This window comes from Anopheles moucheti, chromosome 2 (genome assembly GCF_943734755.1).
Source record: "Anopheles moucheti chromosome 2, idAnoMoucSN_F20_07, whole genome shotgun sequence".
Classification (NCBI taxonomy): domain Eukaryota; kingdom Metazoa; phylum Arthropoda; class Insecta; order Diptera; family Culicidae; genus Anopheles; species Anopheles moucheti.
This window is the reverse complement of record NC_069140.1, coordinates 83583878-83594546: the sequence shown is the minus strand read 5'-3', so window position 1 is coordinate 83594546 and position 10669 is coordinate 83583878. Positions and strand designations below refer to the sequence as shown.

Sequence of the window (10669 nt, the reverse complement as noted above, 5' to 3'; positions counted from 1 at the left end):
GTATGTGCCAGGTGGGGTGGGCAAACATGGGCCACGAATAATCTCGACCCACCGCAGGCTTTATCTAATTAGCGCCGGTATATCTTACCGGCCCACAGGAACCGCATGGTTTGTCCACAACAAAAAGGACCTTCCCATAATATTGCAGCCGCTTCCCTAATCCGCTAATGTCTTTGTAAGCAATTTGCGGTATTCTGCATTTAGTTTTGGTTCCACAGCGAGCCGGAGGTGTACATATCGCGGGCTGTGTTATTACAGGGCAGGACATAAAATTCTATCACCGCCGCTGGGGTTATACTATGAATAACTTTTCCCACCGCTAGATAAGGGTGGGTTTGATGTCCGTTTACAGGAATAAACCGTGTGGTAACAAAAAACGCGGGGAATCACATTATTCTGGCAGTCGTATGCATAAAAACCACCATCGGGAGAGGAGGGCAAAATGGGATCGAAAAAGCTTGGCGAATATCTGTCGATGAAATATTTATTGAATAACGCCACAGGCTACCAGCTGCACCGACGGAGCCTGCAAGATCATCCCTGCAAGCAACCGGAAGCAATATTCATTGCCAGACGTGTTCTACCATTGGAGCGGCTTCGGGAACATTTTCTTATTGTACCACGTACCTCGTGGTGGCTGTTCCAAACTGACAACCGAAGGCACAAATCGGGTGAAAAAAAGCTATCCCATCTGCTTTACTATTTGGCTGGATAAAAAGCACCAAAATAAAAAAAAAAACACACCCTCATCGTACATTCTTTTTCAACATTACTTTCGCTTATGGAACAGAGCAGTTGAACCGGAACCATGCGATGGGTGTTGTTTATCACCAATAACACGATCAGGTTGGACCTTATTGATGTGTGCTTTACGGCAATCGGAAATTTACAGCAATAAGGCAGACATTATTGGACAACGAAAAAAAAAAACCAACGTGCTCTGCCACTGATCCTCACGAGATGAGGCGGATGGTTGTGGGCATCAAACCCATGCCGTCGAGATTAGTGCCTTTCCGCTTAGATGTTTAGGACAGGAGCACCACCCAGTCGCTGGAATCACACAAACAACACACACACACCGTTCAAGGCTGTTGACGGTTGTTTTGTTTGGTCCGTTGCCAGACAGTGCAACGTGCCCGCGTTATGTACTTGTCAGCCAACAACCAGCCGCGATAACCTATCGACCCGGTTCGGTCCAAACGTTTTTTTTTGGTTTCGTTTCGCTCGCAAACAAAAACAAAAAAAAACCGGGCCAATCATTCCAATTCGCGGCGTGAGTGTGCTATTTCGGGCACGCTGCAACTTCTGCTGTACCGGAGTTATGATGTAGTAAGCGGAATTTCTGGATTTCGGAAAATGCATCACGATGGCGGCACTAATGGTTGCGGGGTGATGGTGGTTTAATAGACAGGATGATTCTTGTTTCTCCGAAATTCGAGCGCACTCTAGTTGGGGTTTGGTCATTTACGAAAAATGTTCATAATTTCATTCAATGGAGAGCTTCCAACTGAACATCCGAGCGCCGTTGTTCTGGTCAAGAATTCTATCAGCTTAATTCTATAACAATATGTTCGGTTTAATTAAAGTTTTCTATGAAAGGATCAGGCTTCTAACAGTGTTGTACGTATACAAACTTCAATGAAGAGTCCGTCGTGACAAGAGTAGATTATCAAAACGTTCAACGGAACTGCAAAGTTTCGTGATTTTCGTGAAAATTCTTCAAGGATCTCGAAGAAAAATCTTTAAATTTTTGGAATTTCAAGTTATTTCATCCGAATATTTGAATATTTGAATTCGTTAGCTATAAAGAATGTTTCATTAAAAATAAATTAAAAATAATAAATCATAAACTTTTAGAAAATGCAAACAGAAACGATTTTAAAGGCACTCTCTTAAAAAAGGTAAGACTCTTAGTAGAGTGCGCCTGAAGGTATGCAATATGTTACATCTTTCAACTATTAATCCAATGAGCAAATCTCAGGATTTTATATGAGCAGCAGGCAAGTGTACTACTTCTGTCTCCTGATACACGGTGAACAGCGAAAAACTGTCCCATAAACCATGATTGCATACCCTTAGGCGTTTTGAAAAAGCGCACAAATAATAAACGTTAATAATAAAAATGTGTTTCGTAATCTTCCTGCACCTGCACTTTATAAGCAGTAAACGATCGTTGATTCATGTTGATGCTTCCCGCTTCCATAGGACTCACCATTAAACTATCGTTAACCATCAAACCGAGTGCCGTTTCGAGCGCCTGAATGTAGGCAAGACACTTCGTTCAAGCTACCGAAAACATAATTAACAACAACCAAAAAAAGACACATACAATGAGATCAATACGAAGGAGATCCCCGTATCGGCTGTTTACCAGCGCCTTCGTCCTGCTTCCCCTGCTGCTGCTGCTGCTGCTGCTCGACGCCAACCATCTCGTACGCGCGCTCCGCTGTGACCGCTCGCCCGAAGGTTCCGGTGCCAACAAATCGCCCGCCGATGGACGCTTCCGGCTGCGCATATCGGGCAACCCGGAGAAGTACGTGCCGGGCGAATCGTACACCAGTGAGTATTATTGCATTTCTTTTGCGCAGCACTTCCGCCATTCATTTCCGTCGAACTGTCACATGTTTCCCGCTGCAAACGCTGTCATAAATCCTCATCGCAAAGCTCACCAACCAGCCGGAGTTCCCGGTTTTTACCCTCCCTTATCTAGCCTATCAGTAAAATTCAATTATCGATCGAGAGCATTTTCGGTAATCATCATCATTTCTGTTGGGAGCGTGGAAGGACCTTGGCCGTTCACTTTACGGCCCCTTTTGGATTACGCCGACCATTTCGAGTTTCGAGTGTGGCAATGTGAAGCTTTTACATCGTTTACTTTTCGATTATCGCCATATCCACCGGTTCCACGGTGTCCAGTACGGTGGCTGTGGAAGGATTATCTCCAAAATCGAATCCAACCCAACGCCAGCGCTCGTGCGCTCGATGGCTTCATTTATCTTCTACGAGTTCCCTTTTGCCCATTTTTTTCCCAATCTCAAAACCAAACCCGAATTAATAGAGTGAACCCAGCCGGGCGAACGGGAACGAACGGACCACTACGGAGACTCAAGTGTCAATATTGGATTCTGCATCCGTTATTGAATGGTTTCGAAAGCAAGATGCAATGCGGGGCACTATAAACGGACCATGTTCTACATTCCGTTCCGGCAGCTTTCCAAAGCGGCAGGAAAATCCAAAAAGCTCTGCTCGTTATCTCGACTTACAATCAAGCCATCACTTCCATTCTGTGCACCGGACTGCCGAAGACTTTACGGGGAACTTACACCTACACACGAGGGCTTTATGTAAACATCCGGAAAAGAACGGATAGGAAGAAAAAGAGACCACAGAGCCCAACGGCACAGCAAAAACGGAGGCGGTCTCTGTATGATGTCGATGTCGGTTGTACGATTTCCCATTAAAAGCCTTGCAATGGACATCCCCATTCACCCCGTGTTCGATCTAATTGACAATTTAAAATCATGACCGCATCGTACCGTAGGCGACTATCGGCGTAAGAAATATATCGAACAGCGAAGCACATTAAAAAGAGCTCGACCCGATAAGGAAGGTCTCGACCGCTCCATTCCGAGAGGGGGTAGGATATCGAATGCTCGTAAGGGTTTGCTATCAGCAATCAGTAAGCCCCCTTCCCACCCAGTAGCGGTCACTTTGCCGAAGCTCATTCTCAGTGTCGTCCCTTTTTGCAAGCACCTTCCGGGGAAAGCTGTAACCTTTGCTGTCTCGTCTCATTACTTCCACTGGATGTCATGCGGTAATGTAATTAGCAGCAAATATTAAACCTTCCCGCGGCACGATCCGCCTACCGATTTCGGGGGAATGATTATTGAACATTGCGGATCGATGGATCCAATCCGACGGGATGAAAGGGAAAATTGCATTACGTAAAATTAATACAATCCTCTTCCTTCTCCTTTTCCTGCTCTGTTCCAAAGTTTGCTCTCTTGCGGTTTTGATGCTTGAATGCCTTCCGGGAGTCCGGTTCGGCTTCGGCATTAGTGTCGCATTCATTGAACTTTGTCGTTCGCTGCTACGCAAACGACCGTCAGGCACTTTACCAATTCCAATCAAACACAACCACACACAAGCTGGGCAGTGGACAAGGTATCAGCTTCAAGGAAGATTGAATTGTTAATTTTACAGCACGTTTCCCGTTCGCTTTTCCCCCGTTTTCTCGCAGTAAGTCTCGTTGGCATTCGGTCGATGCAGGTGCCGCACAAGTTCTCCGGCTTTTTCCTCGCGGCAGAGAAGGACTTTTCGCTGGTGCGCGGTGATGCGCCACCGTCCGGTGTGCATAATGTCGGTACGTTCCAGCTGTCCGGTGATGCACTGACCAAGTTTAGCGAACGCTGCCCGAACGCGGTCACACAGACGAACTCGCTGCCGAAGAGCGAGATCCAGGTGAACTGGGTAGCGCCACCGGCCGGCAGCGGTTGCATTGCGATACGGGCGACGGTGGTCGAACATCGGGACGTTTGGTACATGGATGATGGGCCGCTGAGTAAGATCTTCTGCGAGGATGAGGCGGACTCGGTGGACACGCAGCCGCCGGTGCTGAAGGAATGCTGCGCCTGCGACGAGGCCAAGTACGAGCTGACGTTCGAAGGGCTCTGGTCGCGACATACGCATCCGAAAGATTTCCCTTCCAATGGGTGGCTAACGCGATTCAGCGATGTGATCGGAGCATCCCATACGGTGGACTATCGGTTCTGGGAGTACGGGCAGGTGGCCAGCGAGGGATTGAAGCAGGTGGCCGAGCACGGTTCCACACGGATGCTGGAAAGTGAGCTTAAAAATCAGGTAAGTGGTGGTGGGGGGACAGGGAGGGTCAAATGATCTTGCGCCACAGAGAAGGACGTTTAGCTAATAGGATTTGAATAATCCATAAAGTAGGCTATAATTTTCCACTGAAGAGTCAATTGATTCCATCCCAAAAACGTTAACGATTTTTTTTAATTCAAGGTGCACTAGAGCGTCATCCATATTTTGGGTGACGCGGACCCTTGGAAAGATATCACCTCACTCTGATTGATTCCATTTTGAAAACAGGAAACGAATATTTTATTCTAAATGTACAAGCAATAGCGTCACCCATAGGGGTGACACAGTTCCCAGGTTATATTTCACGTCACCCATATTTTGGGTGACGTGGTTCGGAACGTGTCAAATGTTCTTGGAATGTATTTTTGTTGAACAGACAATTTGGGAAGCGTTTTTTTTTCTTTTTTTGTTGATGTTTTTATGTGGTGAAACGGTCCCCAGGATACATTTGGCGTCACCCATATTTTGAGTGACGTGGTTCGGAACGTGTCAAACGATCTTGAACAATTTTGGAATCGTTTTTGTTTCTATTTATGTTGTTGTTTTTATTTGATGCTTTTTAAAAGAAATAAGTTCGAATATCTTTTCCAAGATCACAAAAATAGTCTTCAAAGGAGATATATTCTTCAATGCCTATTCCAATAATTCCCAATTCACGATTAGAAGACAACTTTGCTACGCTGTGCTTTTAAATTCAGCTGTATAATTCATATACCTAATCACTCTCTTCCACAGAGCGACAAAATCCGTACAATAATTAAAGCACGCGGCATATCGTATCCGAATGTGACCGGGAAAACGTTCGCCGTGTTCCGCGTCGATTCCAACCACCATCTCGTGTCGATTGTGTCGATGCTCGATCCATCGCCCGACTGGATCGTCGGCGTGTCCGGGCTGGAGCTGTGTCTTACCAACTGCTCCTGGATCGAGAACAAAATACTCAACCTCTACCCGTGGGATGCCGGCACGGACAGCGGTCCGACCTACATCTCGCCCGATCAACCGACAAATCCGCCGGAAGTGATCCGTCGCATTAAGTCCAACTACCCGAACGATCCGCGCTCGCCGTTCTACGATCCGTCCGGCACGGAGATGAAACCGCTCGCCCGGATCTATCTGTCCCGGCAGCGGCTGTACGAGAAGAACTGCGATGCGGACAACGAGGAGGAGAACGAAACGAAGCAGGCGTGCGAAACGGAACCGTGGTCCGACTGGACGGATTGTAGCTCGCGGTGCGGCAAGGGCAAGCAGACACGGCGCCGCATCTACAAGCATCCGATGAAGGCGAAGCAAGCGGAATGCAAGAAGAAGCTGTTCGACAGACGGCCGTGTGTCGGGACGGATCGGGACTGCGATTACAACAGCCAGGAGATAGAGGAGGCGTACCAGAGCGATCCGGAGTGTGAGGTGACCGAATGGGGGCCGTGGAGCGAGTGTAGCTCACCGTGCGGCAAGGGCAATAAGACGCGTTCGCGCAAGTACAAGAAGAAGGGCGCCCGGAAGAAGTGTGAACGGCTGCCCAATCCACCGATGCTCCAGCAGACCGTATCGTGCGATGAGGACTGCGGTGGTGACATATCCCAACCCGTGCTAAGCTCGGACGTGAGTATTTGGAGGTGGTGAATCAATGGGGGGAAAGCATTAACGTGTGTGTGTGTTTCAGATCAACCCCAAGTGCAAAATGACGCAGTGGTCCGAGTGGAGTCCGTGCAGTGTGACGTGTGGGTTGGGTCGCAAAATGCGTACCCGAATGCCCATCAACAAGAACATGCGGGTGCATCATAAGCGGTTCGTGAGCTACTACATGACGCGCCGCCGGATGACGGCCCTGGACGAGGAGGAGGACAGCGAGGAGGAGGACGGCGGTGAGGATAACGATCTGCACATTACGGACCAGAACGACCCGTGCTACGGTGTGGAAACGGTTGAGGAAGTCACCTGCGGACACGATTTGCCACCGTGCGACGGACTGTACGGGGTGCCAGGTACGTACGGCAGAAAGCATCTTAATAAGGGCTCATTCAATTATTACGTAACGCTGATATGGGGGGAGGCGGTGTGGGGAATTCCGGTGTGTAGTAGCGGATGCAGTTTATACCCATTGTCACATAACAAGCATCGTCGACTCGTAAAACAAGCATTGGGCTTGAAAAGCTCCAAATAGTCTCAGAATTCTCAGAAAATTTTAAAATCTACTGACATTTCCAAATTAATGTTAAAGATTTTAAAAATATTGGCACGTGGTGTATCAATGATTTCCGCTATCTCAAAGAATTTCATACAATCATACATCAGTTCACTATTTAATATCATTTAATGCTCGAACGCACATTCACGATACAATGATCAACTTTCAACAACTACAACGTGCTGTATCACGATCGGTACTTGTATGGCCGTGTTTGAAGTCAACATACTTGCTAAAATAGTTGATTTTAATGGTGCTTATCAATTCAATGTAACCGTATTTTTCCCTAACGAAATGTATGTTTTATTGACATTCTAAATTAATAATGTTCAATTGGGTGTTTAATGACAACAATGGGTTTGACTTTTGAGTTTTCCGGCGCTTCGAGGTCTTGGCCTGCTGCAAGGGTCCTCTAAACCTCCTACGGTCGAGCGCCGTCGTTAGCCAATCCATAATCCCGAACTGTCTGTTGGACCCATCAACGGCATCCCTCTATCTTAATTTGGGCCTTCCAAGGCCTGTTCATGAGGATGACCTAAAACGGCTTTTTGGATAGGGTCACCCGGTGTCATTCTCATGACGTGACCAGCCCACCGGAGTGCCTGAGCCCATAGAGCTCATCATTGTAGCGGCTCCATTGTTCTTCCACAAATACGGGCCAAAAAACCTTCTGAGCATCTTCGTCTCGAACACGGCTAAGAGGTTTTCGTCAGTTTTGGACAAAGTCCATGTCTCACAGGTGTTTGTAAATACTAGAGTTATATTAGTTCTATATACTCGCAGCTTCGTTCAACTAAAAATTATTCACTAAATCGACTTTACCAAAAAATGTATCTATACTTTGAATACAAAATTTAAAATGTTTGCGTTACGTAATAATTGAATGAGCCCTAACCGGGGACCGTCTAACGCGTGGATGTCTTTCGTATTTCGCTAGAGCTTTGCTTCTTGGAACCGAAACCGGGCAATTGCCGCGACTCGCAGACCCGCTGGTACTTCGATAGCGATAAGAACGACTGTTCGATACTGTTCTTCACCGGATGTGGCGGCAACAATAACAACTTTATGTCGCGCGAGGACTGTCTCGATACGTGCAGTAAAGGTAAAAGGGATGCCGCACCGCATATCCAGCGGCACACTAATTTCCAAGGATCTCTCTCTCTCTCTTCGCAGACCGTAAATTTACCAACATTCCGATACGGGACCAGATCAGCACGAACAGTGCTAGCGGTTCCGACTACGGTACGGATCTGAAGCAGGACTGCAAGACGTCCCACTGGAAGCGTGGGCCCTGCAATGCCACCTGCGGCGAAGGTTCGCGCGTTAAGAGCCGCACCATACTGGTAAGTCCGGTTCGTTTGGTCGTCGAATTTCCATTTCCCCGGGTAACGTTGTTTCATTCGCTTTGCCTTCCGGCTGTCCCTCGTACAGGTGCATCCCTCGAACGGTGGCCAACGGTGTCCCCGGAAGCTGCGCAAGGTCGAGCGGTGTTTCGTGCACTGCGACTCATCGCGCCACGACACGAATCCCTCGTGGGGCCCTAGCACCCGGTACGAGCCGGAACCGATCGAGTGCGAGTACTCGGCCTGGTCGGCGTGGTCACCGTGCAGCAAGACCTGCGGCGACTATGCCGTACAGCAGCGCACCCGGTACGTGCTCAATCCCGAGAATGCCCGGTTCTGTCCGCACCGGCTCGAGGAGCGGAAATGTGATATCATGCCTTGCCTGTTGGGCAAATAGATCTGGGTGGCGGTCAGCAGTGGCCGTGCGTGAAAAGCGCGCGACCCATGTGTCCAGTGCGATGATGCAAAAAGGAAGAACAAAAAAAAAACACACGCCCTCTTGGTGGACAGTCGTCCGCCAGTTAGATTTATTTCCGTTCACTCCGTGTGTGTACTGTGTGTGAGTGTGTGAGAGTGTAGAGTTTGTGTACCGTGTCGGTTAGAATGTGTCGGAAAAGTAGAAGAACAAAAAAAAAAGGAGTGCACACACATGCGACAGGAAGCAAACAAAAATGGTTGCTCCTGTTGCAGGGTTTTGTACTTCCCGACCTATATCTCATCGATTGTATCGATATTTTATGTGTACCAATATACGATTTTTTTGCACCTTTATTTCCCCCATTTTGTTCCGCACCATTTTTTTTTGTTGGCGTTGTCGGATCCAAATCCGACATTGATGAATGAAGCCCAGTTGTGGGTGTGAGTGTGTGTTTCGTTGTGGTTCTTGTTGGACGTGATGAGAAAGTTGAAGATATCTCCGATTTCCTGTGTTGCAAGGTAACAAAACTCAACATAAATCCAACCCACAGGCGTTTTGGTAGTGAGGAGAATGTACGGTGTGACACTAGGTTGTAGAGTGTGAAGGATTAAACGCAGAACGAAAACAGAATTTAGACATCCAAGCAGTCCAAGCAAAAATCGCCACGCAACCGAACGCACTGACAGAGTACTTTCAAGCTAGTAGAGAGATTGTAAGTCACGATCCCGTGACGACGATTGCACCGTGTTTGCATTTTAACAGCGCTAAGCACAGGTGCACAGTGAGCTGAATGTGAGTTGTATGTACGTTTCCACCGGAGAAGCAAATGGGACAAGTGTGCAACGAGAATGACATATAAATAAATGCAGACATCATGTATCCTTCTAATAAATGAGCTCAAATAAATTGGAGTACACGTAATATGCGGTGTGGTGTGTGTGTCTGTGTTTTTTTCTCTGAAATCGAAATGCAAACCATTGATGGTTGTGTGATAATTTCGTTATAACATGTAAGTATTAATTATCGGGAAAGGTAAAGGTCTGGTAAAAGGTTCTGTTCCTGGTAATGGGTGACCCCTTTGATGTAACAAACCATTTTTACTGGATCATACTGAGGAAAATCATAGTGAGAATCAAAGCCAAACAAAACATTGTGATGGACATTTATTTTCCTCTCTGTTTTCATTGATGGTTTGATAAATGACAGGAAAAATATGTTTTTTCTTGCACATTGCATACCTTTAGGCGTTTATTGTAAGCTAATCGATTAGATGGACTTGTTTATAAATAAGCATCATTATCTATGTATCTGCGTCATTCATTTCACCTAAAAAAAGGTTAAACATTTAGCAACGTATAAACATAACTTTTTGCTGAATTTTATTTTCAAATTGCATACCTTTAGGCGTTCTTTGTGTAATTGAAGCGATTGAGTGGATTAGTTTATAAATAATCTCTTCTAAGCGCATTATTTTACTGTTTTAAATAAATAATCAGCACTTAGTAAGATAAAAACATCCGATTAGACCATTCCGGGAATATTTCATCTGCAAATTGCATACCTTCAGGCGTTTTTGCTGTCATGTCATTACACATCTTGTTTCGTTTGTTTTGTGCAAATCATAGCAAAATGCAATGCAATGCTTGGAGGTGTACTTCACCAACATTTATGCACTAAAAATCAAGCATATAAAACTTCATAATGTGATTATTATAACCTTGTTACCCCTTTGCTAGCAGGGGTTACCGACGAGAAAGCATTCCAATATCGATTGACTTTATACCGTTGAGCCCAACCTGTGTGTACAATGCGAATCAGCTAATGGATTCAAGCATAAAC

At 46.4% G+C, this 10669-nt stretch overlaps 1 protein-coding gene across 1 annotated transcript; it reads left to right on the top strand.

Moving 5' to 3' along the window:
- Positions 1-2318: 2318 nt before the first annotated feature.
- On the top strand, positions 2319-9745 carry LOC128305559 (spondin-1). Its single transcript, XM_053043067.1, has 7 exons — positions 2319-2559; positions 4241-4860; positions 5617-6483; positions 6545-6866; positions 8007-8171; positions 8243-8412; positions 8501-9745. The coding sequence occupies exons 1-7, from the start codon at positions 2331-2333 to the stop codon at positions 8807-8809; spliced, it is 2682 nt and encodes an 893-aa protein (XP_052899027.1). The 5' UTR covers positions 2319-2330; the 3' UTR covers positions 8810-9745.
- The last annotated feature ends 924 nt before the right edge of the window (positions 9746-10669 follow it).